Below are 26,609 nucleotides of genomic sequence, written 5' to 3'. Positions count from 1 at the left end.
GAGTAGCCCGGGACCTAGGGGTGACGGCATTGTCAACAATAGGAGCACCCAAGAGCTGCCCTAAACATGAACATACATGGGGTGATCCTGGAATGTATGACAGTAATTTGATCTCAGAAGCAGCTAACTATAAATGTGTATCTCATCCAGGATGTTGGGGCGTATCTCTACCGTATCCCATGCAGAGCGAGTTAAGTTGGTGTGAAAATAACCGGCGAAGTGAGCCCGGAGAAGGGGCGGTTAGCGTCGTCCGGCGCGAGTATGAAGGGGGAATGTATCATATTGCGATATCCATCAAAAATTGATGTGAAATGCCCTGTGAGCGTCCAAGCTAAGCACAACAAAGAAGCCGTGCAGAAGAGTGAGACATAAGAGTGCATCGCCTCGTTGATGATTGGGAATGACGGGCCTGCAACCAATTGCTGCGTGCAGGGGTTGTTCTTGAACCGTTCCTGGTTGTGTTTTGAGCTACAGTTGTTGTGCTGGGGGGCCATTCGTGATGTGATTACCATCACATTGCAACCTTAGAGGCAGTCCCTGCAACTATCGTACTACAGTGTTGACCCAGTGAAACACACCAAGCAAGCGCTGGCTCGCGGAGAGAAATGGAGATTTGGGATGCAGTGTGCGACGATTGGGATGAAAGATGGAGAAAGCAAAGGATGAAGTATGTACGACATAGAGAAAAATACCAGGAGAAAAAATGGCCTCAGCCAGGAGGTGGAGTGGGAGCATAAAACAAATATCCGGGGTCGAGTCCAGCTTACCTAAGTTTCCAAAGGGCATGGGCAACCCCTGACGGCAAGTCCAAAACAGTCACACTATGTCGTGAAGAAAGCGGACTAAGTAGGCAGTGGTTAATGCGGAACGCTAGACCGTGTGCATGACTGACGCCGACGACCACAGCAGACGTGAAACCAATGAGCGTGGCCAATGAGCATGCAGAATGATGCGCACGGCGGATGCATTATGGCGGCAGGGGCGTGCAACTGACGCAGGACATGTATTAAAGTGAAGTAGGTCAGTACGCAAGCCTTATTTAATCTGGTACCTAAGACCAGGCTAGGGCGCTTTCGTGAGCTTCCACTCGCTGCAATATCCGCTGGGTTCCACCTAGTTCAGTTGCCGGTATTTCGAACCATCCACCCTTTCCAAATACTCCTCCATGGTAGAATAGCGCAGGCACGCGTTGTAAGCCTTGATTCCAACTAGGGATGTAGTCTGTCCTTGCGATAACAACTCGTGCCAGTACGAATGAATTATCATCGCCTCGCGCTGAAATTATACGGGCTGGTGATTCCGTGAGGCTCTGATTGCTTGATAGCAAGCTGTATACATGCCTGTTTCCGTGCAGGATTTTGAATGTGGCGGCGCTCACCTGCGGACGCCGAGTCGATCAAGGGGCAGTCTGCATTAAGCATTTACAACGTGGCGGTAGCTCTTGCACAATCTCAAACACTGGTCAGCCGATCAGCAGTGGCTAGGTCTCTACGACACAGTGAGCGTTGCACTTAGAAGAGGACTGGAAGGGACCAGGTCGTTTTGGCGTTGATCCAATCATTGGCGTATCATTCCACGGCCATGGCCTGCTCGCACCCTAGAGCTCAATTTGGACATGTTGAGGGAGAATGGCAATGATCATTTCACCGACGTAATCTCCATGATCGACGCCAATCCCCGACCTCTTGTCATATATGAACAAGCATGCAAATGAACAGTTTGGGGCTTCCCTCGTTCCTTTCGTCTCTCCCAAGTGGCTGTCTTCCCTTTTCCCCGCTTATCCGACATGGCTCGCATTATGACGGGACCCCTGGAAAACATCTTTGGTGGCTTTTTCGTTGGGAACGTTGTCGCTACGTTGTAAGAATACTTTCTTCAGATGGGATCAATGTTTGAGCCCAGGCGTTTACCCCACTCATACGACGGTTTCAGTCTCTTTGGGATACTCACAATACAGGTTGCCCTTTACTACAACCGTTTCCCTCAGGATGGTAGATGGACGCGGCGAGCGGTACGTCATTCATTGTTGACTCGAGTTTGATGCGCTGAAGCGCCTGGCGACAATAGGTTGGATTTCTCTGGTACGTTCATTCTCTCGTAATATGTTTCAAACGACCGGACGACCGATTCTGATAACGTTCGGCTCCTGAAGGGTTGTCATTCTATTTCAAACGTATGTGACATTGATGGCTCTAGACTATATCTGTCCTGACAGGCTCGTGGTTCATCCTTTCAAGGGTCTGCATGACTAAAATGATTTGGTGGTTGCATATCCAAAATTATTTCAATCCACGCGCATTGGCAACAGCGCAATGGTACGCATTCTTCACAATTGAGCGATGGCATCCTCCCCCATTCAACACTTTCTTCAGGGAGGGTACATCATATCACCTCTCCACAACAGTTGGATCCCTTGTCGTTCAGTCTTTCTTTGTGTTTCGTATTTGGAGCCGTGAGTTCTTGTGGGAATTAATGGGTTATACTGCTCGTAACCGTGTCGTCAGTTTCTGCGAACATTTGTGTCGCAGCACCCCTAGTATGTTGACTGCGCTGGTGCCTCCTCATATTAGCTGCAGCGATGCTTACCGGTTGCATGACAGCAAGCCCTTGTTATCATGCAGTTCGGTAAGTCCCTTAACCCAGAACGTCCCATGCCCATAGACTGAAGTCTGGTTTACCGTCAGCTTTTGCCACAGGTGAGCCCAGAGTCCTTGTCCTTGCTTTCTGGGTCCTCATTGGTCCCGTAATTTTTTCTCAGCACTTTCAACTTTGGCGTACGTGTCATCACGCCTGCCGATTGCATCCTGTCACCATCCTGATTTGGCAATGACATCTCAGGAACATATCATTATCCCTCGAAGAAATCTCTCATAGGTGGAATTGGTTATCTAAGCTTTGGCTAACGACCCAGGTGTGTGGTCCTCCTCTTCAATGCCTTGACTTACCTGCTCTAAGCTGTTAAACGTCAGGCAACATGTGACGCTCTAATTGCAATATTGACCACATTCCTGCTCTGGTACCGCAAGACTGGTTTCAAAAAGTGAGTCGATGACTGAAATGCCGCACATCGGGACCGAACGGACTCGTTAATAGGACGGACAGAGCCATCAACACGATGGTGTATTGGTCCATAGCCACGGGTAGCGCGACCTGTCTTCAAACCATTATTTTGATAAGTATCGTAAGTATGGGCTACAATTGTCTCTCCCGGTAGAAAGCATTGGACCGAGACCATGATTTTAGTATGCCCACCATGGTTTTACATTTAGCACTCTCGTACTCGGAATGGTGAGTCCATTCACAAGGATTCTTCACACGCCTTACCACATGTCTTCAGACCCTTAGTCCCATGTATCCCATATCAATGCTCGCAAAGTATAGCAAACACAATTTCCTCTTGTCCGTGAACAGCCTGACTGATAATCTTCCTTGTGCCCGCTAGCTTGCACATGCGGTCAAGAGCACGAAAGCAGTTGCTTGCGCCCACACTCCCTCAAGACAGACTAGATAACTCTCTCGAGGCATTACGATCCGCTCAGAGGAAAGTGGTGATTTCCCATGAACGCGGAAAGCCCATACCACTGGTACCACGTCGACCCGTGAGTTTACCACGCCTGACTGTGGCGGAAGGCCAAAGAAACTAACCGGTATTACAGACGAGTAATGTCGTGGTGAACATTCATCATTCTAAGTACGAAGACAATCCCAGCAATGTAAGTCCTTCAAGTGCACTGTACATGTGGCGGAATTCATAGAATATCTCGGGGCATGTGACAATAGAACGTTCATCAATTTGGTCGTAGTCGGATCTACTCCTCAGATACGTCAGATACCAACGCTCCTACATTACAGGATCCTCTTAACACTGATGTTGAATTCGGTTCCACTAAATAACGCCATTACTTATAGCCTTTCCATGAATGTTAGCTGCATCCACCAAAAGGGCATCGATAGCTCTCCAAGCTTGTCTGTGATGTATCCTTCGTGCTTTCTCTCTGCTTTGCACTCCTTTTAATATACGGCAGATTCAATCATCACTATGTTATTTTTTTCTAGACCCCGACCCAGCTTCGGTGGATCTTCGGTGGATGAGACAAGTTTTCATCTTCTACGCTGCCGCTTGCAGTTCTTGGCGCTGACAAACTGCCCATTTGACAAAACAGTACTTAAACTTATCACGCTTGATTGCAACTATGTACCCCTCCAGCAGATATACGTTTATTTTTGCCATTGTGATTGCGTCCTAATGTGCAGGTTCAGATTGGATCTCAATTTTAACCGCTTGAGATTGGCACCCTGCGTTACTGCGCTTGAATTGTGCTTGAAAGTGTTCATTTCATGAGGACATAATATTTCCAGGAAATGCACTATTTCTGTCGGAAAGTGGATCCTCTTTATGCCGCTTGAAATTTCCCATGTCACACCCGATCACTTGGGTTTGCAAGATAAACGTCCAGAACCACACTATAGCAGAGCAGTGTATATGGTCCCCAATCTTCGTTTGAGTACGCGCGCAGGCAGTGGCATGGAAGTGACATTATATATGTTCTTGCGCGAAGACAGCGTCCATTATATGTTCAATAGATCTGATGGAGGTGCAAACCGAACGAGAGGCCTAAAGACAAGATTCCCCATCCTAAGTAAATAAAACAACATTATATGAAGGAACGGAAATCAAGAGGCGAAAATGAGTGTCGGAGCATCTCCATTCCAACTCAACCACGAGGGGCATATGCAAGATAGAGATTGCATGGAGGCAGTGCTCGATGCACGCCCACAAACTCCCCTTCACCGGACCAGCAATGAGGCAACTCTTACGCAGTGTCAATGTCGGACAGGCGTCATATCACTGAATGGATCGTCATGTTTGTTGGATCCAGCCGAATGAGTATGGGGCACTGAGCGAGGGTCCTTCATCGATCGATAACGTCCTTCGCCGCTCAGTCTATTAAGGTCTATCCTGTTAGCGGGCAACATGGAACGTCCAGCACCAGCTTTTCTCGAACGTCGGCGGCGGCAGCAGCAAAGGCAAATGAGCGCTACAATGATGAGGAGGCCAATCCCAGCACAAACTCCAATGATAATTTTGTTGCGTTCGGCCTTGGAAAAGTTAACGAAATGAGTGTATTGTAAGAAATGAGGCAAAGAGTGCGCGTCACTCACAAAGCCGACTATGTGCTGCACTCGTTCGCCTTTGGAAACAGGGGATGACTTCTGAGTATTAGAAAGCTTCCACTTGGAATCGCCGGTGGTATCGACGCCCCCAAGCCTGTCTGCAACAAATTCCTTGTGTGCTTGTGCTTGACCCGTCATCGGTTCCATTTGAACGTATGGAGTCCCACGAGCAGCTGATGTCTCGTCGACGAAATCGCCCCAGTTAAGGAGAGTGTATGCATTGCGCACTGACATGTGGAATGATGAGACCTATCATTAACTGTAAAATATATGTCACTTACAGAACGATTGGCCCATCACGGCATCGTACTGTCCTCCAAGACTGAAAGCGGTTGAGATAGGTTGAAACTAATTTGTCCAATGACGAAAAAATCTTTCGTGGCAACGGAACGAACTTACCGCCCCCGCACAAGCTTCAGTACCATCCGAGAATTTATATCCAAATTCAGCTGCGCGGGGAACCGGTTTAGTATCGTCATCTTTCTGAACGCCCAAAGATACACAAGATCTTACAGGAAGAGGTGTCAAGAGGGTGTATGAAGAACTTGACGCCGCCAAACACGATCGAGATGTTTAGTTCTTGTCCACAAGGAATGAGCCAAAGCCCATCATCCACCGAGTAGTTTGCTCCGTTTACCCTCCCATAGATTGCATCTGAGACCTTCCTTGGGACCTGAGGCAAAGTGAAACCTGAATCGAGAATCGTCACCAGTTTCCCCTTGGGTGTACCGTCTACAATTGAGCCCAAACTAATGTTCTTCCCATCTGGCCCAGTAATGGCATCAAGTACAGTTGTCCAATGCTGATTTAGCTTGTCCGAGCCCTTCAGCTCATTGACGGGCAGCTTAGGTTCCGAGAGAACCTCATCGTAGCCGGGTAAGACTTCACTGATAGTGAACTCGCCATGGGTTGTGCCATTATCACTTTTTAGTCTCCGATTAAGAAGAAAGGTAACGAAGTTGGATGTGGTACGGTTAAGCTGTGGGACAAAAAGTAGCCATAAGGTAAGGGGCTCAAGCACAGGACAGTGTGCACAAATACATGCCTGGAAGATATTGTCCAAAAGCGTGTCGCCCGCAGAGCCCACTTTATTTTTAATGACCGAGGAGAAACCGGGCCCGAGTCCTGCAAGTCCAGTGACACCGATTGAAGCCAGAGCTCCAAATGATGTTGTGTCATTAACTTGCACTAAATAACAAAGCGGTGTATTAAATTAGCGGCAATGATCTCAGAGAGCGGCATCGCACACCGCGGTGCCCATGCCCGAGTGACTAGTTGTGACACATACTGAAGGCTTGCTTTTGAACTGTAAAATCCGAAAAGTCCACTTGAGCGGAGAGGATTGGGCCTCCTGCATTACCGATAGCGTACGCGATAGATCCATCAGCATTAAGAGATGTCGCGTTCGGAACGCTCCCTGTCACCCAGAGGTCCGAACTGAACAAGTCCCCATCAAAGACGAACGAGCGAGAAGGTACAAAATTCAAGACGTTCTGATCAGCATAAACGATCGTCATGCAAATAGGCTTCAGGATCACCTTCCGGTGTCTAGAAAAGTCCAAAGTGAGCCCAATCACCCCATCTGAACAAGCCCGGGTTCGGTAGAACAAGGTGTACGCACCAAGGATGACATTGAAGGTTACACCACCAATTGTAATATTTGACACATACTGGCTGTTGCCAATATTGCCAACAGTCTCATTCCCAGCGGAGACAGTCGCATCACGTCGATTCAGTCTCGGTATAAGCCTTCTATCGATCTGGCGGGCCTCGAATGTTCCTCTGTAGGCGAGAGCATCCGAGGTAACGAGCAGCAGGAGTCCACTAAGCAGCCACAGACGATTCGATCCTTTACTCAGCGGCATGGGAGAACGATGGCAGGAGAAGATTCCGACGCAGAAAGCAACGAGAGGACAACGAAAAGAACTGTTGATGTTGAGTTTTCAAAAGCACAGCTTCTGGCTTCTAGGGAGGATTCAAATCCGGGCTTGACAAACAGGAAAAAGGTTGACGACCGAAAATATGAATTACACACAATGAATTTGATTTGTGGGCGCTTAAATCAGATCTTTCACTCATGACGAAGCTTTGTCACCACACGACAGTGTCGTCAAGATCAAAAATACACAGAACGCCTCACAGCTGAGTAACATACTAACAAAGTTGAGGTGAGTGCGATATTGCGTCGTATGGTACGTACATAGTTTGGGTGACTCTTGCAAGCACGTCCTAACTAATCGATGCTTATACGTATACGTACGCTACAAAGAAATCCCCAAGGACGAACTACTGGCGCCCGCACCAGCGCGAGCCCATTCGGAAAAAAAGACTGTCCAAGTCGTTGACCCCATCTCCGAGCTTACCACCCTCAGAACGATGACTTCTCGTTCGTCTTCATCTCCCAAACCTGATCCTCGAGTTTCCTCCTCATAGCCCTCTCTCTGTCGACCTCATCCTCTGACTTCCTCTTTGCTGCTCTTTCAAGCGTCAACTCAACCTGCGAAGACTTGTATAACTCTCTATACTTGGCCACTTGGGATGCGTGAAACTCTATCAATGAGAGTAACGACTGAGGTGAGGAGTGAATCGAGGGGAAAGATCTATGCTGTTGGTGTTTGTAAAATGACGGTGAAGGTAGTTCGCCAGGCGTTGGTCGAAGTACTAACCTCTAAGTGAACCGCATTCATAGCACCTGCCAGGGATTGAACATCACGTCAGTGTTTGGCTCATCTTGGAGCCAAATACGCAAGGAAACTCACCTGCTCCATCGTGATGCAGCCAAAGGGAATTATCAAACATAGGCGATGCCTGTGGACTAGGATACGGCGTTCTCTTCGTCAGCGATGCATCTCTAGTGCCATCTCCAGCAGTCGAGGTCGCGAGCTGTTACTGGGTTGATACTCTGACTCAGGGACTTTACCTGCTAACTTACCTGGAACCTTTCATTCTGGAAACCCTGACCCGCCCCGTGGCTAGCGCTGGGAGCTCCCTCTACACTCGAAGTATGAAAGGGAGTGATCCCTCTAAGAAATTCATCTGGCTGAACCAACCGAGATGCGGATAGAGACCCAGATGCAGCCAAAGTCACATCGCCCTCTTGGCGCTTCATACCACTTGCCGCACAACCCAGCTGTCGTTGAGTAGAGGGCATACCTGTAGCCACATTCCTACCATTCGAAGCAGGAAGAGGAAGATGACGGAAAAGGCCCCTCTCATCACGACTGTGGTCTTGTTCGGCCGCCATGGTGCTCGTTGCCGTCTTCATCCCACTCGTGGCGGTAAGAGTAGGCGGGGAATTGTGGATTGCCATAGTAGACAAGCTTCGGGGAGCTGCAATAGGAACCGCTTTAAGTAGCAGCTCGTGGTCGTTGTTGCCATTTACATTGAGACTTAAACGATCCACGGCGTGCAATTGAAGGCGTGCTTGCGACTCGTCATGATGGGTATCGTGGGCAGTACGCTGCGCAAAGTGCCCAGCCTCAAGGTTTTTGGCGTGGTCGTTATTGTTGAGGGGTGCGAGTGCTTGTTGCCATTCATCCCTCTCCCTCCCCTTCGTATCCTTTCCACTGCCATTTCGATTCTCGTATTCCTTCGCAGAAGATGACCCTGCAATTGGTCCATCACGTCGCTGCCGTATTCGAGAAACCGACCTCGTCGAATGCTGAGAACGTCGAGATATCTTGTGCTCATCCCCATCTCGATCCCTCCCCGCACCTCGACCTCGGGAACGTGAACGTGAACGAGAACAGGACGGCCACTCGTCTCGGCGCTGACGTTGTCGACGACGAACAGAGCGAGAGCTCAGGTGAGCTCTCGACCTCTCGCGACTTTTGCTCCTAGTCCTGCTCCTCCCTCTAGAACGACTCCCCTCCCGGCTTCTATATCTTCCGCTTCCTACCAGCCTATCAGAGTACAGCTTCCCACTCCCCTCTGGGAAGATTTCCCCATCTTCCAACTTCATTGTACCTCTCCCTCCACCAGCAGCGTCAAACGACCCTTTTGTAAAAGTTAATGTAGAACCAGAATCAGCAGCTCGAAAAGAAGTATAGTCACCCCTTCGATATCTCTCCACTCGTCTTCCAGCCTCTACACTGCCGGCCCTCGTCCCCCAAGCACCACCACTCCCACTTCCAGACCTCCAACGCGACTGATCCTCTTCTCTAGACTCAGGAATATCCCCCTTCCGACAAAGTAAATCTTGAACTCCGAACCCAACCCACGATCTCTCTTTAGAATGTCGCCATTGTACTTTGCTGGCCCCATCTCTATCTCCACCTGCCGGCAAGAACTCTGGTAGAATCTCTTCCTTTCCGTCCCACTCATATACATCCTCCCTATCCTTAACAACCTCCCAAACAGGTCCTACCGAATAAAATTGTACAGGATCACCTTGCCAGCATTGGGGAACGAACTTCTTTCCCAGGGCCGATTGAGCTGCAGAAGAAGCGGTATATTGGACAAAGAGGTGAGGTTTTGAGGTTGTACGGGTTCGGAAGGCTATGATACGTTCGCTGAGTTAATGTTTTGTATATTATGGATGGCGTTTGTTGGTAATGGGGTGAGAATTAAACAGTTGGACGAAAGCGTGTTTGTAAGACGAGTGATACGCGACAAGGAAGCGCGCGTTCGACAGGATCCAAAGGGCATTGGGTCAAATCGAGTCAAATCAAATTGGAAAACGCGAATTCGCATTCCCCAACCCCGAGTCACAGTTTTGATCGTCAGCGCTTCGTGAATGAGAAGGGAGAGAATACATCAATTGTACTGACATGGATCCATGTTGTGCAAGAATCTCGTAGGTATTAGCAGGCAATTTCTCCGTGGTAAAACCGTGAACATGAACGACACGCTTGAGGGCTTGTTTGTCCGACATTGTACTCCGAACCCTAAGCGCCGTAGTGCGGTTCTGACTCGATGAAGCCCACTGCTGTCAATTTAAATTGCGAAAATTACGAAAATCGAGCGAGACGATGCCTGATACACTGATTACCACAGACGAGATGGAAGTTGGGTGTAAGGCACGCGATGGACGTGCAGTATATCAATCGGCTGCAGATCTAGAAATCTGTGGCTAATCATCCAAACGTCAAGGATAAATCGAGGTCACCCTACGTAACTTTGTTGAGTACTCTTATGTTGTCACGGACTCTACTCTTCGTCTTCCGCAAAAATTTATCGAGGGCGCACTCGCTCAAGTACAACCTCCTTTACGAAGAATCTTCAGTCTCAAATGGTGCGCGCGGCCCAAGCACTCTTAGGAGCCCGGCAGGCCCTGCTGTGTAACCCCCAATGTTCCATGTCCCCAACACCAGTGCAGCATGGTCACCTCACTCCTGGCCCTCACTCATCTCACCCTAACTATCTCAATCTTGATCTCCTCACCTGTTCCGCACCAGAGCTGGACTGCAGAAATTCAATGAAATTCCATAGTGGGTGCAGCAGCCCTCCGAATAAGAAGGCTCTGCCGGGGTTGGCTCCGAGATTGAATTTCTGAGCAGAGCCACAGACGACTTGTTTTGGCCAGTGATTTGACTGATCTCGATCGACGACCTCATGTCCATATTTGCCAAACAAAGGCCTTCGGACCGCGGGCGCTCACGCAGAGAAATGGGCGCTTGCTGAATCGGGGTCTCGCAATTACCCCAGCCTCGTCGGGGTTCAAAATTACTCATAAGCGTCAACATCTATGTACGCACTATCACAGTTCGCTCACAGAACGGATTTGCACCATGGGGAAGCACATGGCGCTCAGGCTCACACAGTAACCGCCCTCCCGCTGTCTCCAAATCCAAAGTTTCCTTATCTACGCCTCATAATATTGGTTCATCTCTTGGGGTCTTGCACGCGGCTTAATTACTTGCGCTCCAACTGGGCGACACAGGCTGGCGTGCGGGGTAGATAAGAAATGTCTACCTTGGATCTGAGCCCCACACCAATTCACTGCCATGCCCCTCCCACGTGTCGAAGAGAGGGATGGGAATTTTGCTGCTGTTGGCCCTCTACTGATCGGCGATGCACCCTTCTCTAGCGGAGCGTTCCTGCTGGACACTCAAGGGGACTTTGGGGGTTACTCTGTGAGTGTTGCTAAGAAAGGAATCATCGGCCTTGATAACTGAATCGCTGATTCCTCCCCCCAGGAGATTTCTTTGAGACGGGATCCAGCCTACGTGAGCCGCTCGGAGACAATGAAAGTACCAACCTCCTCACAGGCACCCAACCCCCCTCTTAGACCGCCCTTCCACCTTCTCTACCACTTTTGGCTTTTCGACTCTTTCCAAAGTGTTGACTATCGATCCGGAGCTCTGGGGGAAAACATTCTCTCCAGGAGTCATCTCAGGATCCGATGATACGAATTTGGGATGCTGTGACGGGGGAAGCACTTCTCGAGGGGACGCCCTTTGGGTCACGTCCGTCTCATTCTCATTTGATAGATCTAGTGTAGCCTCGGCATCCAGTGACACCACAGTATGAGTCTATGAGCGGGGAGGGATGAGCTCAAGGTCCTCCGAGGGAACATCCATTCGGTCATGTTGGTCCCAGGGTAGCCCCCACAGCGCGGATGCCGCAGTGCGAATCTGGGATGTTGTGACTGGGGAGGGACTGAAGGTCCTCCGAGGGCACATCAGTTAGGTTAGACCAGTTTCGTTCTCGTCTGGTAGATCCAGCGTAGCATCGGCATCTGAAGATGATACGATACGAATCTGGGATGCAGTGATCGGAGAAGCAACTTCTGTCAACAGCAAATCCTTCGTCATAACTGCAAAGATCCGTTTTTAGGTCCAGCCATTATTTCCTACAACTACTCATTTGCGCACGTCGAACATGATATGGCTTGCCTTTTCTTGGAACGTGCGGAATCCCTATTTCATCGCCCCCTCGTGTATAAGCGACATGATATTCGATTGGGGGATTTTGCGTAACGGACAACTGCTACTGTCCGTACGGACGACAGACAGTAAGCTAACATGCGACATTATGATCTGGGATGTTGTTGAGTTTATTTCACCGTATTTATTTTATATTCATACATTCCACAGCTCAAGCCTTCTGTATGCAATCACCATAGCTTTAAACATTCGGAGACTACCCACGCCCCCATCCACTCCATCTCTACCTGTCAGTCAGAACTCCGACAGAGTCTCCACCTTTCCATCCCACTGCATTCTCCTGGATGGGTCCCACTGAATGAAATTGCATATGAACCACCTTGCTGACATTGAGGAATGGACTTCTTTCCGAGGCTGCATGAGACGGGGTTCCGAGGTCGTGCGAGTTCAGAAGGCTAGGTTCATTCTCTGAGTTGTTTTGTAGGTTGGTGTTGATGATGTGAAAAGCGTGAGGCGAAATGAGAATGATAGTGATAAGATGAACGAGGCGCGCGTTCGAAATGGCCAAGATGCTACGAGATCGAGCCGAGCTGAGTCTGGTTGTGGCGGAGAATACCCATTCGTTTTCCCCAAGTCCGAGTCCCAACTTTAGTGGAACACACTAATTACGGCGAAAACAAATCTAAAGTGGGAGTTGAATGTATAACGCGCAACGTCGTGTGGAATATCAATCAGCCGCTAAAACGTTAAATAAACATGCACTAACTCAGGAAGTTTAGTGTATGTATTGTATCTTCACTGGCCGACCCTTTTCCCTCCGCAAAAATATCTCGAGAGGCACACACACTCAACTTAGAAAGAATCATTAGTCTCAGGTGATGCTCGACGCACGTCAACACCAATGACCATCACGCTTGTCCATCTCGATCTCATCCTGACTGTCTATATCTATCTGGAGAGGGACTGTAGAATGTTATATATAATTCCCATATGCGGGTAGGGCAGCAAGAGGCGGCGTCGGGGTGAGTGTGGGATGCTGCCCGCGCATCTGTCCGCGCGTGGGTACGTGTTGCTGATGGGACACTATTTCAACAAGGACAAGTGGTCGGGAGAACTCAACAGGAATACGAGAAAGAGATGGGAACAGAAGTTGGTTGATGGAGGTACGGAAAACAAGCCACATACACGTAATTTCAGTCGTAAATTGTGTCATGACAGTGATGACACTGCAAGTGCAGATCAAAACCACTACTCATGAGCATCAGTGTCCATACCCCTATATATGCACTATCACAGCTCGCTCACAGAACCACACCTCTCATGGGGGAACACATAGCCGTCCTCCTGCTACCCGTTGATTTTCATCCATTTTTGTTCCAAACCTAAGGTTTCCTTCCCCGTTCAAATTCGAGGGCATCGGGCATTATATTGGTCCCCAAGCTGATAACTAAGGACCTTACACGTTGGCTTAAACAATACAAGAGTCTAACTCCAATTTAACAATTCACCATCACATTGACAGCATGCCGCTGCCACGTGTGGAAGAAACGGATGAGGATTTCGACGCTGTTCGTCCTCCGCTGGTTGGAAGAACACCCTCATATACTGGTGCATTTCTGCTAAACTCTACTTATTCTCGGGAAAATTTTGGAGAGACGGACAACGGTCGGCCTGTGAGTGCCATGAACACCCGATTATCGGGTTTGGTGATTGAATCGTTGATCCTCCCCTAGGATGATTTTTTTGAGGCAGAATCCGGCCTGAATGTTCTACATACCATCGAGCCACTCGAAGGTAATGAAAGTACCCGCCTCATTGCAAGCACCCAACCCCGTCCTCTCAGGCAATCCCTCACCATCTTCTCCAATTTCTCCATCATCTCCGGCTTTTCGACGTTTTCCAAAGGATCAAATCTATCGATCCGGAGCTCTGGGAAAACATTTTCTCTAAGAGATCTTTGCAAGAACGTCATCGAAGAACACTTATGGCTTCAAACAGCCAGAATTATCAGCACATCCTGCTATTCCCAGTATCGAAACCTCATCCTACATCGCTTCCTTATTCTACAGTTACGGCGTCCCGGGAAAAGGGATATTTGGCTTCGGATTGATCGTAGGGCAGGACTAAGTCCTCTGAAACTTGCACAAAAACTTGGCAAAACTCGCGCCAACGATACGGTGAGAGGCCATCAATTTTGTTGCCGCATTTGCCGCTGACATCCTTACAGGCCCAACTCTCAGCGTCTGAGAAAGACCTCACTAGGAAGGCGCGCCAGGAAAACATTCAAATATTCAAAAGACCGCCCTTTCTTGGTGACTTTGGTGTCTATCTTCGGGTTATTTGCGAAGAGCTGCTGGAGTATAGAGTTTGGCCGGTATGGTTCTGCAGGGATCAGTCCCATAGAGCACAGTTGTGACTGTAATCACTCTAGGAAAACTGTTGGATGTTCTGTTCGCTTTTGCAAGAACATCTTGGAATCTCGGGAGATGGGGATTACACATTCGGAATCCCGGTTGCCCGGAACATAGCATCACTCGTCCGACAGAGAATATCCGAGCGAGTGGTGGCCGATGTCGCACCCAACACGGTAAGCTCCACGCGTCACAATCAATCCCGAGGCCGTTAATTTCGCAAAGATAATGGCAGTTTTGCAAAGTTTGGCTCAGGTGTGTAGGCCTTCTGCCTTTTGCTGCGCACCGTTTAATTTCCACGACAGATATTTATTCCTAAGTGGCAGCCTTTGAGCTTCACGATACCGAAGGGGTGGCACAATCATTCCATCGCGGTATTTTTTGCCCAAACCGTGTACCCGTCATGGGGCTTGGATATTCTCCCCAACCATCTGCTGAAGTGGATTGCAAGTTTTCAATTCCCGAATGCCTAGAAAATAATGACTTGCACACTCGTGTTGCTCTATACTGCATTGACATCCTTGGCCGTTTGCCAAAGGAAAATATTCTCCAACTCCCTAACCCTTTAATCCTCAACTCCGATATCCCGGACCTCGCACTCCAGATCCGGTCGAAGATCTCGGGCGATGTTCAATATGCCGCACTATATGGCCTTCTTCATGTGGCAGAAATTGGGAACCCTTCAGCGGAGCTGCTGAATAAATTAGAAACATTTTTTGCTTTTTCTATGGCGAAGTGGCTGGAAGTTCTGAGCCTCCTTGGGGCAACAAGGAATGCACTTATTGAGCTAGACAAGCTCCTTATGTGGTACCAGGTATGCAGCCCGCTTTTTTTGACTCCCCCAACCGTTGAATATATAATGCCGGTTTATCGGGCCAGGGCCCTAAGTCACAAAATTTGTATCTGGGGAGATCTTTACTCCGGCTCCTGCTGATATGCCGTCGATTTGTCTACCATACTATGAAGTCATCTCGTCTTCTGCTGGGCATATCACGCATTCAGCTATGTCCCACTCACCCAGCTCCGAATGGCAAACACAATACCGAGAGTCATCCTATGAATACCTACCAACCGTGCATGGACAAAGTTCTAGATGGGACGGTTGCCTTAACATCCTGCGAGGGCATACCGGAGCGGTTCGCTCGGTTTCATTCTCATCTGACGGATCCAGGCTAGCGTCTTCCGGCGACGAGACGGTGCGAATCTGGGACGCAGTGACTGGAGAGGGACTCAAAGTCCTCCGAGGGCATGCTGATTGGGTCACGTCGGTCTCATTCTCGTCTGATGGATTCAGGGTAGCCTCAGCATCCTCGGACAGGACAGTACGAATCTGGAATGCAGTGACCGGGGACATGCTCAAGGTCCTCCGAGGGCACACTGGTTCAGTTGGGTCGGTATCATTCTCCCCTGACGGTTCCGGGGTCGCCTCAGCATCTAATGATGCAACGATACGAATATGGGATGCTGCAATGGGGGAAGAACTCAAGATCCTCCAGGGGCACACTGCCTCCGTCTGGTCGGTGTCATTCTCATCTTGTGGATCCAGGGTAGCCTCTGCATCCTCGGATGGGACGGTGCGAGTTTGGGATGCAATGACTGGGGAAGACCTCAATGTCCAAGGCGGCTGGGCCGAGTCAGTCTCATTCTCCTCGGAAGGATTTAAGGTAGCCTCGGGATTTATTAATGGGGCAGTGGAAATCTGGGATGTGGAGACAGGCGTGACGAGGTTCTGCCGGGGGCACACCGGTGCTGTCATTTCGGTGCTGTCATTTCAGTCTCATTCTCGCCTGATGGGTCCCTGGTAGCCTCTGCATCCTCAGATGGGGCAATACGAATTTGGGATGTGATGACCAAGAGAGAACTTAGGCTCCTCCGGGGCCACACCGGTTCAGTCGAGTCAATCTCAATCTCATCCGATGGATCCAGGGTAGCCTCGGCATCCAGTGATGGGACCGTACGAATCTGGGATGCAGTGATCTGTGGAGCAATTTCTGCCGCTAACGAGCCCGTCCGTCCCAATCTTCACTGGGATCCATTTTCCGGTCCAGTCACTATTTCTTATGACTGCTCATTTGCCGAAGTCAAACATGATAAGTCTAACCGTATTCATCTTTTCCTCGGAAAATGCGGAGTCCCTCATTTTATTGCCCCCTCCTACATCAGTGACGTTATATCTAGTTGGGAGATTTCGCATGATGGGCAAGCCATTGCTGTTCGTATGGACAGCGGTAAGGTCCTCATTATTCGAGCACCGAAGATATATCGTTGTGTACAACATGCGACGTTATGATTGGGGATTCTCTTGAGCTTGTTTTGCCATATTTTAATTGTGCTTTAATGACCAATGTGTATGCATTCAACCACGCTCAGACCCCTCCTATCCATACAGACTCAACGACTGAAGCAGGCTCGACATGGATCCATGTTATGCAAGACTGCGGGCGAGGGGTGAATCAGGATGCTCCCAATTTGATCAAAAATTCAATGAATTCAGTGGAGTGTGATGAGCGCTCATTGCTGGTCTCGACCAAGTTGGTTTCGACGAAAAATCACCGAGTTTTGGAACTAGAGAGGATGATCTCTTTATCATGTTTCCCCGCTCACCCGGTCAGTCCTCGGCCTGGGCAGTTGGGCGGGATTCCGCTAGTCCAAATTCGCGGAGACAGCATCCGTCTCGTCAATCGAGGATTATGATCTTCGTCCATGATCCTGGCATCCCAAACGTGCTACCACTATCATTTGCCTCCCCGCGAGAGTTGAAATCAGAAAGGGGGAGTGGAGATGCATTGCTGAGTGACTGCACAAAAAGGAATCAGTTCAACTGTTGCGCCGCTACCACCTGTCGAAATCATGTGCCGAAGGGAGCAGCGTTCTATGTGAAACTAGGATTATGAGAGAAATCCCCTTTCGCTTCGTACGGGCTTGGAATACAGAATAGTGTGTTTACTGCTGAAGTTGGTTCAACATGGTTGCTAGCTGTTGGCCAACATGCGCACAGGGGCACTCGTGTTCCCATCTCGTTCTTCGGGATTCGAGTTGTGCGCTTCTTCTCTTATATGACTTTTGACACTGCGATCCACGTTCACATGCTCATCTTAAGTAATGGTTGGTCCTTTTGAGGCAATGCTCGTTATAGTAATTCTCCTCATTCATTGTCGGACGACTCTGCCTTTTGAGTCTCTTTCCCGAACCACCTCAAATGGCTCAGAACCTTTGCACTAAATCAAAGACTAGGACACAGTCGGACGGCCTAATATAAGCTAGCCCGCCGCGATGTCAACCCACGAGACACTAAAGGCCTCCAGCTGTATTCACTTATCCAATACAATGGGCTGAGCTCACGGGAGTTACAATTGGGAGCAATGCAATATTTGCTCTTAACATCGGACTGGATCTGGCACAACTGGGTCTATGACTGTGCAAATTCCGGTAGTGGTACACTCTCACTGTTCTTAGCTCTCATCGACCAACTAGATTCGATACTCTGGATATGAGATCTGTCTTATTAGGAACCCCTAGTGGTTTGCCTTATTGCCGTTCATCAGTAGGTATGTAAACCGAGTTATCACGAACGAAAGCCGGTAGTTCCTAAATTGAACGTGTATTGGTTCTTCATCCTTCCGCCATCCGTATCCATCGCCGCCATTCAAACAGATTACGGAGTTTGCCAGGAATTTTGAAAACGGCTTGCGTTCCGACTGGGTGGGTATTGTAGGCAGGTGACTAACCGAAAAGTTTGAGCGCGCCATACCAGTTCACTGACATAACATGCCCCTCCCACGTGTAGAAGAATCGAACGATGCACTCCTGTCTGGTGGAGCAAAGGGTGTTTTTTCCCAGGAAGGTTTTCAAGAGACTGAAGACGATCACCCTGTGAGTACGATTCAGCGTCCGATCATTATCCGCTTTGGTGAATTGTTGATTCCTGCCCCTAGGAGGATTTCTTCGAGACGGAGCCTGGCCTGAATGCTCTAAATGCTATCGAGCCACTTGAAGATGATGAAGGTGCCGGTCTCATCACAGGCGTCCAACCCCCTCCTGTTACACAAACCTTCACTACCTTCTCTAACTCCTCCACCATCTCCAACTTTTCGACCTTTTCCGGAGCATCGACTCTGTCGATCCGGAGCTCTGGGAAAACCTTTTCTCTAAAGGATCTTTGTGAGAATGTCATCGGACAACATTTATGGCTTCAAACGGCCAGGATCGTCAGCACATCCTGCTATTCTCAGTATCGAAATTTCATCCTACATCGCTTCCTCATCCTCCAGTTATGGCGTCCAGGGAAGAAGGATATATGGCTTCGGATTGATCGCAGGGCTGGATTGAGTCTTCTACAACTCGCACGAAAACTCGGAAAAACTGGTGCCAACGATACAGTGAGAGGTCATTTATTTGTCGCCTCATTTGCCGCTGACATCCGTACAGGTGCAGCTGTCAGCGTCTGAGGAAGCCCTCACCGGAGAGGCACGCAGGGAAAACATTCAAATATTTAAAAGACCACCCTTCCTTGGTGACTTTGGTGTCTATCTTCGCGTCATTTCTGAAGAATTGCTGGAGTATAAAATTTGGCCTGTATGATCCTGCAGTAATCAGACCGATGAAGCATACTTATGATCATGATCGCTCTAGGAGAATTGTTGGACGTTCTGTTCGCTTTTGCAAGAACATCTTGGGATCTCGGGAGATGGGGATTACACGTTCGGAATTCTGGTTGCCCGGAACATAGCACCTCTTGTCCGACAGAGAATATCTGAGCGAGTGATGGCCGATGTAACACCCCGTATGGTAAGCTACATTCAACACATCCAATCCCGAGTTGGTTAATCTCGCAGAAGATCATGACAGCATTGCAGAGTTCGGCTCGGGTACATAGGTCTTTTTGTTGCACGCCATTTGATTTTCACCTTGGTTCTTTGTCCTGCAGTGGCAGTTCCTAAACCTTGCGAAGCCAAGAGGGTGGCTTGGTCGTTCCGTTTGGGTATTCTTCACCCGAACTGCAAACCTGGTCCAAGACTCAGATACCCACTACCGCCCACAAGACATCCTGAAGTGGATTACGGATTTCTCACTTTCGGAACGCCTAGAAAAGGCTGATTTGCACTCTCGTGTTGCTCTACACTGTATTGACATCCTTGGCCGTTTACCAAAGGAAAATCCTTTCCAACTCCCTAATCCCTTGATCCTCAACTCTGACATCCCGGACCTCGCTCTCAAGATCCAATCGAAGATTTCCTCCGATGTTGAATATGCTGCGCTTTATGGCCTTCTCCACGTAGCGGCAATTGGAAACCCTTCAACGGAACTACTGAACAAATTAGAAACGTTTTTCGTCGAATCAATGATGAGATGGTTGGAAGTTCTGAGCCTCCTAGGGGCAACAAAGAATGCACTTGTTGAGCTGGACAAAGTTTTTGCGTGGTACCAGGTATGCCATCCGCTTTGACTCACCAATTGCTATTGGTATTTAACACCAGTTCATAGGGTTGGAGCCGCAATTTGCAAGACCGGAGTTTGGGAAAATCTTTACTCCGATCCCTGCTACGGTGTCGTCGATTTGTCTACCAATACTACGGAGTCATCTCAGTTTCTGCCGGACATATCGGACATTCAGCTATGTCTCATTCATCCGACTCAGATTGGCAAATGCAATACCCCAAATCATTCGATAAATACCTGCCAACGGCGGAAGGCCTGGGTTCTGGATGGGACGGTTGCCTCAACATCATACGAGGGCACCCCAACGCGGTTATCTCTGTCTCATTCTCATCTGATGGATCCAGGATAGCCTCAGCATCCAGCGACGCGAGAGTAGGAATCTGGGATGTTGTGACTGGGGAAGAGCTATGCATCCTCCGAGGGCACGCTAGTTGGGTCTTTTCGGTTTCATTCTCATCTGATGGATCCAGGGCAGCCTCAGCCTCAATGGATGGGACAGTACGAATATGGGACACTGCGGTGGGGGAAGAACTCAAGGTCCTCCGAGGGCATGCTAGTTGGGTCTTGTCGGTCTCATTCTCATCCAATGGATCCAGGGTAGCCTCGGCATCCTTGGACGGAACAGTGAGAATCTGGGATGCGGTGGCTGGGGATGAGCTCAAGGTGCTCCGAGGACACCACGGTTCCGTCCAGTCGGTCTCATTCTCATCCGATGGATCCAGGGTGGCCTCAGCATCCAGTGATATGACGATACGGATTTGGAATGCTGTGACCTGGGGACAACTCAAGGTCCTCCGAGGACACACTGATTGGGTCACGTCGGTCTCATTGTCGTCTGATGGATCCAGGGTAGCCTCAGCATCCTCGGACAGCACAGTACGAATCTGGGATGCAGCTACTGGGAAGGGACTCAAGACCCTCCAAGGGCACGCTGGTTTGATTCAGTCGGTCTCATTGTCATCTGATGGATCCAGGGTAGCCTCGGCATCCGATTATAGGACGATACGAATTTGGGATGCCGTGACTGGGGAAGAACTCAAGGTGCTCCTAGGGCACACCGATTGGGTTACATCGGTCTCATTCTCATCGGATGGATCCAAGGTAGCTTCAGCATCCAGTGACAGGACGGTACGGATCTGGGATGCAGTAATCGGGGAAGCAATTTCTGTTGGGAACAAGTCCTTCCATTCTGATTTGCACAAGAATCCGTTTTCCGACCCAGTCGCTATTCCCTACGACTGCTCATTTGCCGAAGTCAAACATGATAAGCCTAACCGCCTTCACCTTTTTCTAGGGAGATGCGGAACCCCTCATTTTATTGCCCCTTCTTATATCAGCGACGTTATATCCAATTGGGAAATTTCGCAAGATGGGCAAGCCATTACTGTTCGTACGGATGGCCATGGGCTTTTCACTATCCGAGCACCGAAGAAACACCGTTGTGCACATACATGATGTCGTAATGGGGATTCTGACTGGCATGGAATGCCAGATGGGGGGAATGGGAAACGATACCTCTAATCTCGCCCTCATCTTTTATTTACTGAAGACACGGACACTAGTTGTGTTGGCATCGCGGCTCCGAATGAGAATAAGCAGACTTCTCCGGGATTGGTTACGGAATCTCGATCGAGGGCTGGGTCCCAGATGTTATGCTTGTAATTCCCAGGTGGCAGCTTGCTCTGCGTCACAATGAAGGGACCGCAAGATGCATGGCGGCTAACAACGCGTCAGCTCTGGCAACCGAACTGCTAGTATCAAGGCTCCGCCTCCACCTTACGTAAAACCTTGTGCATGTGTTCGTCAGTGAGCTCAGATGTCCATCAGCACACAACATTGACGGTCAGATTAGTTTGGTCAGAACATCGTGTAAGTTTACGTGCATCCCATCAAAATCAATCATATGGCACTGTGTAGGCACCAGCACAGCCTGCTCACAGAAGGAATCCTATGCGTGCACTCTATAGGGAAAACATAACGACTCAACCTGAATCACTAACGCTCAGAGTTTCCTTTCCTGCGTGGTGCAGCCAAATTTGGCTTCGCCCCAAAATGGTAACTAGCGTCGCTTACACTCCGAGTGTGACTACATCTCTTCAGGGCTGCTGGCCCTTTGGTATGAAAAGCCGGAGCACATCACACCATTTCGCTGTCACATGTGCCTCAAATGTGTCAAAGAAACGGATGAGGATTCTGACGCTGTTCAACCTCCACTGATCGACGATGTACCGTCCTCCAGTGCCAGTCAGGAAAACCCGACAAGTGCCCACAAGTGCTCTAGCATTCAGGAGCACTCTAGAGCAGGGGACCTTGCTCCTGAAGCTGTATTTTCGTGACATGGGGCGTCACCGCTGAAAACTGTGAATTCTCGAGGGAGAGTCTGAGGACCATCGTCTTGTGAGTGTGGTCAAGCACCTGATCATCGACCTTGATGACGGAATTGTTGATCCCTTCTCCTAGGAGGGTTTCTTTGAGACGGAGTCTGGCGTGAATATTCAACATGCTATCGAACCACTTGAAGACAACGAAAGTACCGGGCTCACAGGTGCCTAACCACCTCCGAGTCTTACACCAGCCCTTTCTACCTTTAATACCTTCTCTAACTTCTCCACTTTTTGACCTTTTCCAAAGCATCGACTCTATCAATCAGGAGCTGCGGGAGAACATTTTCTAAAGAGAACACCTCATGGCTTCAAACGGCCAGGATCATCAGCACATCCTACTACTCTCAATATCGAAAGTCCATCCAACATCGCTTCCTCGTCCTTCAGTTACGGCGTCCAGGGGAAAAGGATATATGGCTCGGGTCGCAGGGCTGGATTGGGTTATTTTTGCGACTTGCACGAAAACTAATGCCAACGATGCGGTGAGAGGCCGTCATTTTTTTCCCTCATTTGCATCCTTGTAGGTGCAACTGAGGAGGCCCTCACCGGAAGGGAAAACATTCGAGGATTTAAAAGACTGCCCTTCCTTGGCGACTTTGGTGTCTATCTTCGCATCATTTGCGAAGAGCTACTGGGGTATGATTCCGCAGTGATCGCTCTAGGAGAACTGCTGGATTTCTGTTCGTTTTCTGCAGGAGTATCTTGGAGCCTCGGCCGATGGGGATTACATGTTTGGAATTCCGGTTGCTCGTAACACAGCAGCCCGGAGAATTTCTGAGCGGGTGGCTGGTGTGACACCTGATATGGTAAGCTACCTGCAACGTAGTCGATCTGTTAATCTTGTAGAAGGTCATGAAGGCATTTAAAAGTTCGGCCCAGGTGCATAGGTTTTATGCCTCGCCTATTTTGTTGTACACCATTCAATTGTCACAACAACCCTTAAGCTTCGCCAAGCCAAAAGGGTAGCACAGTCGTTCCATCGCGGTATTTTTTATCCAAAGTGCGGACCTAGCGCAAGGTTCGGATACCCCCCACCCCACCACCACAAGACATCCCTGAATGGACTCTCCAGAACGCCTAGAAAAGAGTGCAATCTCGTCTTGCTCTACACTGCATTGGGACCCTTGGCCATTTACCGAAGGGAAACGTTGTCCAACTCTCTGGCCCCTTGGTCCTTAACTCAGACATCCCAGATCTCGCTCTTCAAATTCAATCGAAGATGTCCGCCGAGATTGGAAACCCTTCCACGGAACTTTTGGGCGGGTTAGAAATATTCATGGCTGACTTTGTGATCAGGTGGTTGGAAGAGTTGAGCCGGCTGGGAACGGGATCACATTAGAGAAAATGGCTACGTGGTGTAAGGTATGTAATCTCAACTTTGACTGCCCGAACGATATCTACAGTAGTACCAGTTTATGGAGTCAAGACCACCAATCACAGGGTCAAAACCCGCTACTCCAACTCCGATTGCGATGCCGTCGCTTTGCCTACTGATACTATAGAGTTATTTCGGCTACTGCTGGCCATATCACACATCCAGCTCTGTCTCGTTCCCCCGATTCAGATTGGCGTAGGCTATACAATGGGCTTTCTTGTGAATACCTCCCAACGGCGCAGGGGTATATTATCGATGAGATAGCTGCTTTAACACCACCCAAGTGTATGCTGCTCAGTCTGCCTCATTCTCATCTGATGGGTTGACAATACAGTATGAATTTTCGACGTGGTGACTGGGGAAGAACTCCGAGTATTCTCAGGGCAAACTTATTCCGTCGTTTCAGTCTCACTCTCACCTGATGAGTCCAGGGTAGCTTCAGCATTCTGTGATAAGACAATGTGGGTCTGGGATGTGGTAACCAGGGGACTCCACGCCCTCCAGGGGCACACCGATTGGGTTGAGTTGGTCTCATTCTCGTCTGATGGATCCAGGTTAGCCTCAGCATCCCGCGATAACGCAGCACGGATCTAGGATGCAGTGACTGGGGAAGAACTCAAGGCCTTCCGATGACAGGATAGTACAAATCTGGTGACCCGGGAAGTCAAGGTCTTCCAAGGGCACACCGGATCCGTCACTTCAGTGTCATACTCATCTGATGGATCCAGGTTGGTCTTGGCATCCAATGACTACGTAGTACGGATCTAGCTAAGATGTTGTGACCGGGGAAGCGGTGAAAGTCCTCTGGGGCACACCAAAAAGGTCGCCTCGGTCTCATATTATCCAGGGTAGCCTCAGCATCATCCGACACGACGGTACGGATCTGGGATACAATCACCGAAGAAGAAATTCCCATCAGCATCCCATCCAACCTACCCAAGGATTTACCTTCCGACCCAACCGTTCCCTCGTGACTGATCATTTGCCGAGGTCACACATAAGACGCGCAGCCGCATTCACCTTTTTGGAACATGCGGTTTAGGTTTATCGTGCCACATATCCAGTTGGGTGATGGGCGGTTACTCTTTGTATGCGTGACGGTACCCACCTTGTTATCCGAGCACCAAAGATATACCGACATGTGAGGTCATGATTTGGGATTCTGATTGGCCTGTCGAGAGATGGGAGGGAGGTGACCGATTCACACATATCACACGCCCTTCATTAGAATTGTTGTCTTTTATCCCCACAAATCCGAAGACCCAATCGTACACTAGGCAATGCTTGAACAAAGCCAACCAACGACATACAACTCCTTTCCTCCTTACAATTCGGCTAGCTCATGTTTATGTTTGTCAATTTCAGATGGTCGACCTTAAGAGTGTTGGATTGGCCCTCTTTTAAACCATCGATCTCGCTTGGTACGCTATTCAGTGGGAGGGGTCTTAACTGCGTTTGGTCGGTGCGCGCGGGGGTCAGCGAGGTCCATTGCCAGGCCGTTGAGATTGCCAAACCAAAGAACTCATGATCACCCTTACTGTAAATCGGATTGCCCATTTCTTTACTCGCTGAAGATGACCGCTTCAACCACCAGAAGCAACCATTGTGCACTTGAACAAATTGCCCAAAGCTGATTGGCCTCAATCATGACTAAGCAACATAGCCGTAACGGCCTTAGCCAAAACTGACTATAGCCAAACTAACGCTCAAACCTCAAACACTCCCATTTATTGTTACAAAAGCAGAAAGACAATCATGATGACTGTGCAAAATAATAATGTGGAAATATAATGAGATCGAGATTTGGATTAGGAAGCCGAGAATTTGAAAATTGAGCAGAGAAAAGTGAGCGAGAAAGGGTCAAATGTACGTAGTCAATGAGATAATGAAAACACGAAGTGAAAAGGGGCGGAGAGGGCGGGGAAAGAAGGGGCTAATGAAGATTGGCAATGATAATGGTACAAATTTGGATGTGAGGGAAAAAACCAGAAAGAAATGGCGATATGGTGGGGTGGGGGGTTGGAATGTGATAGCAATTGGGCGGCTGGAAAAGAAAAATTTGGAAAAGTAAAGCAGTGGAAAAGTGTTGGATTTGATTAGATGAATGGATGAATCACGATCAAGCGTGTGTGTGTGAACAAGGAAAAGGAGGAGCGAACAGCGAATACCAAGAAAAGAACGGCCCAAATAAGTCAGCGAATGGCTTGTTAAAAGCATCCCTCCCCGCTCGCTCGCCATGGTGCTTTTTTGAGAATGCGATGATGTAAATTAGGGAATAGTAGTAGTAACTTGGGCCAAAAAACTCCGATCAACAATAACTCCTTTTCTAAACATACGAAGAAAAAAAAAAAAAGGGGGGGAAACATCACTATAAAACTTGCAGAGGTGAAATGGAGGCTGAGATCCGAGTTGGTCACAAAGCAAGGCTATGCAGTGTGGCGCTGAAGCGACAACGAATTATTACCGCGTAGGTTGAAATGCCCGCGCCCCGAACCACGTGAGTGACTAAGCGAGTTCGGAGTGAACGAGAGACAAGTTTTGAGTCTTTACACGAAGCAGGACGGCTCCTGAGGCCCGAGGACATGTTCGATACTTAGCCTCAAACGAGCGGAGGCAGAAACCACGAACCCGAGACCGCGCCGACGCCGCAAGAAGTGCGAATAGGCTAAGAAGGATCATCCCTTGCAAAGTGTATGTAACCCAAAAGAGGAAGAGGAAGAGTAGTAAAAAAGGGCTAGGAGCGGGAATGAGAACATGTCATGTCCGAGGGTCCTGCGGGATTGTGAGAACCAGATCAGCGTAAATGAGCTGTGGGATATCGAACGGCATAGAGAAACGCTCTCCGTCAGGCCATGGGAGAACAATCGCCGCCATGATGTCCCAATAGTTGGTCCAAGATAACCCCAACACACCATTTCATCTCGGTAACACAAGGCTCCTTCCTTTCATTTGGACAATCAACGCTGTCACCCATATGCCCATCGCAGTACTCCAAACT

General features: G+C 49.1%; 9 protein-coding genes across 9 annotated transcripts; 6 read left to right on the top strand and 3 right to left on the bottom strand.

Moving 5' to 3' along the window:
• The first annotated feature begins 1,604 nt into the window (after positions 1 to 1,604).
• EI90DRAFT_1320512 (uncharacterized protein) lies at positions 1,605 to 4,293 on the top strand. Its single transcript, XM_039051664.1, has 18 exons — positions 1,605 to 1,860; positions 1,933 to 2,011; positions 2,068 to 2,081; positions 2,153 to 2,173; positions 2,238 to 2,315; positions 2,373 to 2,452; positions 2,505 to 2,536; positions 2,601 to 2,625; positions 2,685 to 2,696; positions 2,759 to 2,774; positions 2,839 to 2,911; positions 2,970 to 3,040; positions 3,094 to 3,181; positions 3,244 to 3,288; positions 3,338 to 3,375; positions 3,443 to 3,599; positions 3,657 to 3,713; positions 3,781 to 4,293. Exons 1-18 carry the CDS (start codon positions 1,787 to 1,789, stop codon positions 3,892 to 3,894), a joined length of 1,074 nt encoding a protein of 357 aa, XP_038922880.1. The 5' UTR covers positions 1,605 to 1,786; the 3' UTR covers positions 3,895 to 4,293.
• Positions 4,294 to 4,398: 105 nt separating this feature from the next.
• On the bottom strand, positions 4,399 to 7,220 carry EI90DRAFT_2988753 (aspartic peptidase domain-containing protein). Its single transcript, XM_039056051.1, has 9 exons — positions 6,797 to 7,220; positions 6,714 to 6,723; positions 6,464 to 6,612; positions 6,197 to 6,363; positions 5,689 to 6,154; positions 5,575 to 5,624; positions 5,457 to 5,523; positions 5,164 to 5,402; positions 4,399 to 5,100 (listed from the first exon to the last, which is right to left on the bottom strand). Exons 1-9 carry the CDS (start codon positions 7,038 to 7,040, stop codon positions 4,825 to 4,827), a joined length of 1,668 nt encoding a protein of 555 aa, XP_038922879.1. The 5' UTR covers positions 7,041 to 7,220; the 3' UTR covers positions 4,399 to 4,824.
• A 217-nt stretch (positions 7,221 to 7,437) lies between these two features.
• EI90DRAFT_3032566 (uncharacterized protein) lies at positions 7,438 to 8,015 on the bottom strand. Its single transcript, XM_039058398.1, has 3 exons — positions 7,935 to 8,015; positions 7,842 to 7,867; positions 7,438 to 7,780 (listed from the first exon to the last, which is right to left on the bottom strand). Exons 1-3 carry the CDS (start codon positions 7,972 to 7,974, stop codon positions 7,544 to 7,546), a joined length of 303 nt encoding a protein of 100 aa, XP_038922878.1. The 5' UTR covers positions 7,975 to 8,015; the 3' UTR covers positions 7,438 to 7,543.
• Positions 8,016 to 11,120: 3,105 nt separating this feature from the next.
• On the top strand, positions 11,121 to 11,522 carry EI90DRAFT_3116164 (uncharacterized protein; the record flags this gene model as incomplete). The annotated part of the gene is made up of 2 exons (XM_039062863.1): positions 11,121 to 11,249; positions 11,313 to 11,522. 2 exons carry the CDS (start codon positions 11,121 to 11,123, stop codon positions 11,520 to 11,522), a joined length of 339 nt encoding a protein of 112 aa, XP_038922877.1.
• A 1,392-nt stretch (positions 11,523 to 12,914) lies between these two features.
• On the bottom strand, positions 12,915 to 13,273 carry EI90DRAFT_3032554 (uncharacterized protein). Its single transcript, XM_039058397.1, has 2 exons — positions 13,131 to 13,273; positions 12,915 to 13,050 (listed from the first exon to the last, which is right to left on the bottom strand). The coding sequence occupies exons 1-2, from the start codon at positions 13,213 to 13,215 to the stop codon at positions 12,932 to 12,934; spliced, it is 204 nt and encodes a 67-aa protein (XP_038922876.1). The 5' UTR covers positions 13,216 to 13,273; the 3' UTR covers positions 12,915 to 12,931.
• Positions 13,274 to 13,525: 252 nt separating this feature from the next.
• Positions 13,526 to 15,085, top strand: EI90DRAFT_3208365 (uncharacterized protein; the record flags this gene model as incomplete). The annotated part of the gene is made up of 6 exons (XM_039066438.1): positions 13,526 to 13,675; positions 13,736 to 14,179; positions 14,230 to 14,376; positions 14,434 to 14,589; positions 14,639 to 14,668; positions 14,719 to 15,085. The coding sequence occupies 6 exons, from the start codon at positions 13,526 to 13,528 to the stop codon at positions 14,884 to 14,886; spliced, it is 1,095 nt and encodes a 364-aa protein (XP_038922875.1). The 3' UTR covers positions 14,887 to 15,085.
• A 1,698-nt stretch (positions 15,086 to 16,783) lies between these two features.
• Positions 16,784 to 17,498, top strand: EI90DRAFT_3032548 (uncharacterized protein; the record flags this gene model as incomplete). Its single annotated transcript, XM_039058396.1, has 3 exons — positions 16,784 to 17,040; positions 17,061 to 17,236; positions 17,275 to 17,498. Coding segments are annotated over 3 exons (510 nt in total), but the record flags the coding sequence as incomplete, so codon positions are not given.
• Positions 17,499 to 18,181: 683 nt separating this feature from the next.
• EI90DRAFT_3116162 (WD40-repeat-containing domain protein) lies at positions 18,182 to 21,307 on the top strand (the record flags this gene model as incomplete). Its single annotated transcript, XM_039062862.1, has 7 exons — positions 18,182 to 18,286; positions 18,349 to 18,792; positions 18,842 to 18,988; positions 19,046 to 19,201; positions 19,249 to 19,281; positions 19,341 to 19,841; positions 19,898 to 21,307. 7 exons carry the CDS (start codon positions 18,182 to 18,184, stop codon positions 21,305 to 21,307), a joined length of 2,796 nt encoding a protein of 931 aa, XP_038922873.1.
• A 701-nt stretch (positions 21,308 to 22,008) lies between these two features.
• EI90DRAFT_3116161 (uncharacterized protein) lies at positions 22,009 to 22,405 on the top strand (the record flags this gene model as incomplete). Its single annotated transcript, XM_039062861.1, has 3 exons — positions 22,009 to 22,176; positions 22,226 to 22,249; positions 22,313 to 22,405. The coding sequence occupies 3 exons, from the start codon at positions 22,009 to 22,011 to the stop codon at positions 22,403 to 22,405; spliced, it is 285 nt and encodes a 94-aa protein (XP_038922872.1).
• Between the last annotated feature and the right edge of the window lie 4,204 nt (positions 22,406 to 26,609).

The sequence above is a fragment of the Cantharellus anzutake genome (assembly GCF_015039405.1).
Source record: "Cantharellus anzutake strain C23 chromosome Unknown EI90scaffold_3, whole genome shotgun sequence".
In the NCBI taxonomy this organism is placed as follows: domain Eukaryota; kingdom Fungi; phylum Basidiomycota; class Agaricomycetes; order Cantharellales; family Hydnaceae; genus Cantharellus; species Cantharellus anzutake.
The sequence above is the reverse complement of the archived record's forward strand: the minus strand, read 5'-3'. Positions and strand labels throughout refer to the sequence as shown.

Excerpts from the sequence above, each read along its gene's own strand:
- EI90DRAFT_3032566 (XM_039058398.1), bottom strand. The coding sequence starts at position 7,974 with ATGTTTGATAATTCCCTTTGGCTGCATCACGATGGAGCAG. Across the intron at positions 7,868-7,934 it reads GCTGCATCACGATGGAGCAG|GTGCTATGAATGCGGTTCAC; the intron begins GTGAGTTTCCTT and ends AATCCCTGGCAG. Across the intron at positions 7,781-7,841 it reads TGAATGCGGTTCACTTAGAG|CATAGATCTTTCCCCTCGAT; the intron begins GTTAGTACTTCG and ends AAACACCAACAG.
- EI90DRAFT_1320512 (XM_039051664.1), top strand. The coding sequence starts at position 1,787 with ATGGCTCGCATTATGACGGGACCCCTGGAAAACATCTTTGGTGGCTTT. Across the intron at positions 2,912-2,969 it reads AGCTTTGGCTAACGACCCAG|GCAACATGTGACGCTCTAAT; the intron begins GTGTGTGGTCCT and ends GTTAAACGTCAG. Across the intron at positions 3,289-3,337 it reads GCACTCTCGTACTCGGAATG|ACCCTTAGTCCCATGTATCC; the intron begins GTGAGTCCATTC and ends ACATGTCTTCAG.
- EI90DRAFT_3032554 (XM_039058397.1), bottom strand. The coding sequence starts at position 13,215 with ATGACACAATTTACGACTGAAATTACGTGTATGTGGCTTGTTTTCCGT. Across the intron at positions 13,051-13,130 it reads TCTGTTCCCATCTCTTTCTC|ATGCGCGGGCAGCATCCCAC; the intron begins GTATTCCTGTTG and ends ACGCGCGGACAG.
- EI90DRAFT_2988753 (XM_039056051.1), bottom strand. The coding sequence starts at position 7,040 with ATGCCGCTGAGTAAAGGATCGAATCGTCTGTGGCTGCTTAGTGGACTC. Across the intron at positions 5,403-5,456 it reads CGTGATGGGCCAATCGTTCT|TGCGCAATGCATACACTCTC; the intron begins GTAAGTGACATA and ends TCCACATGTCAG. Across the intron at positions 5,101-5,163 it reads TGCAGCACATAGTCGGCTTT|GCCGAACGCAACAAAATTAT; the intron begins GTGAGTGACGCG and ends AACTTTTCCAAG.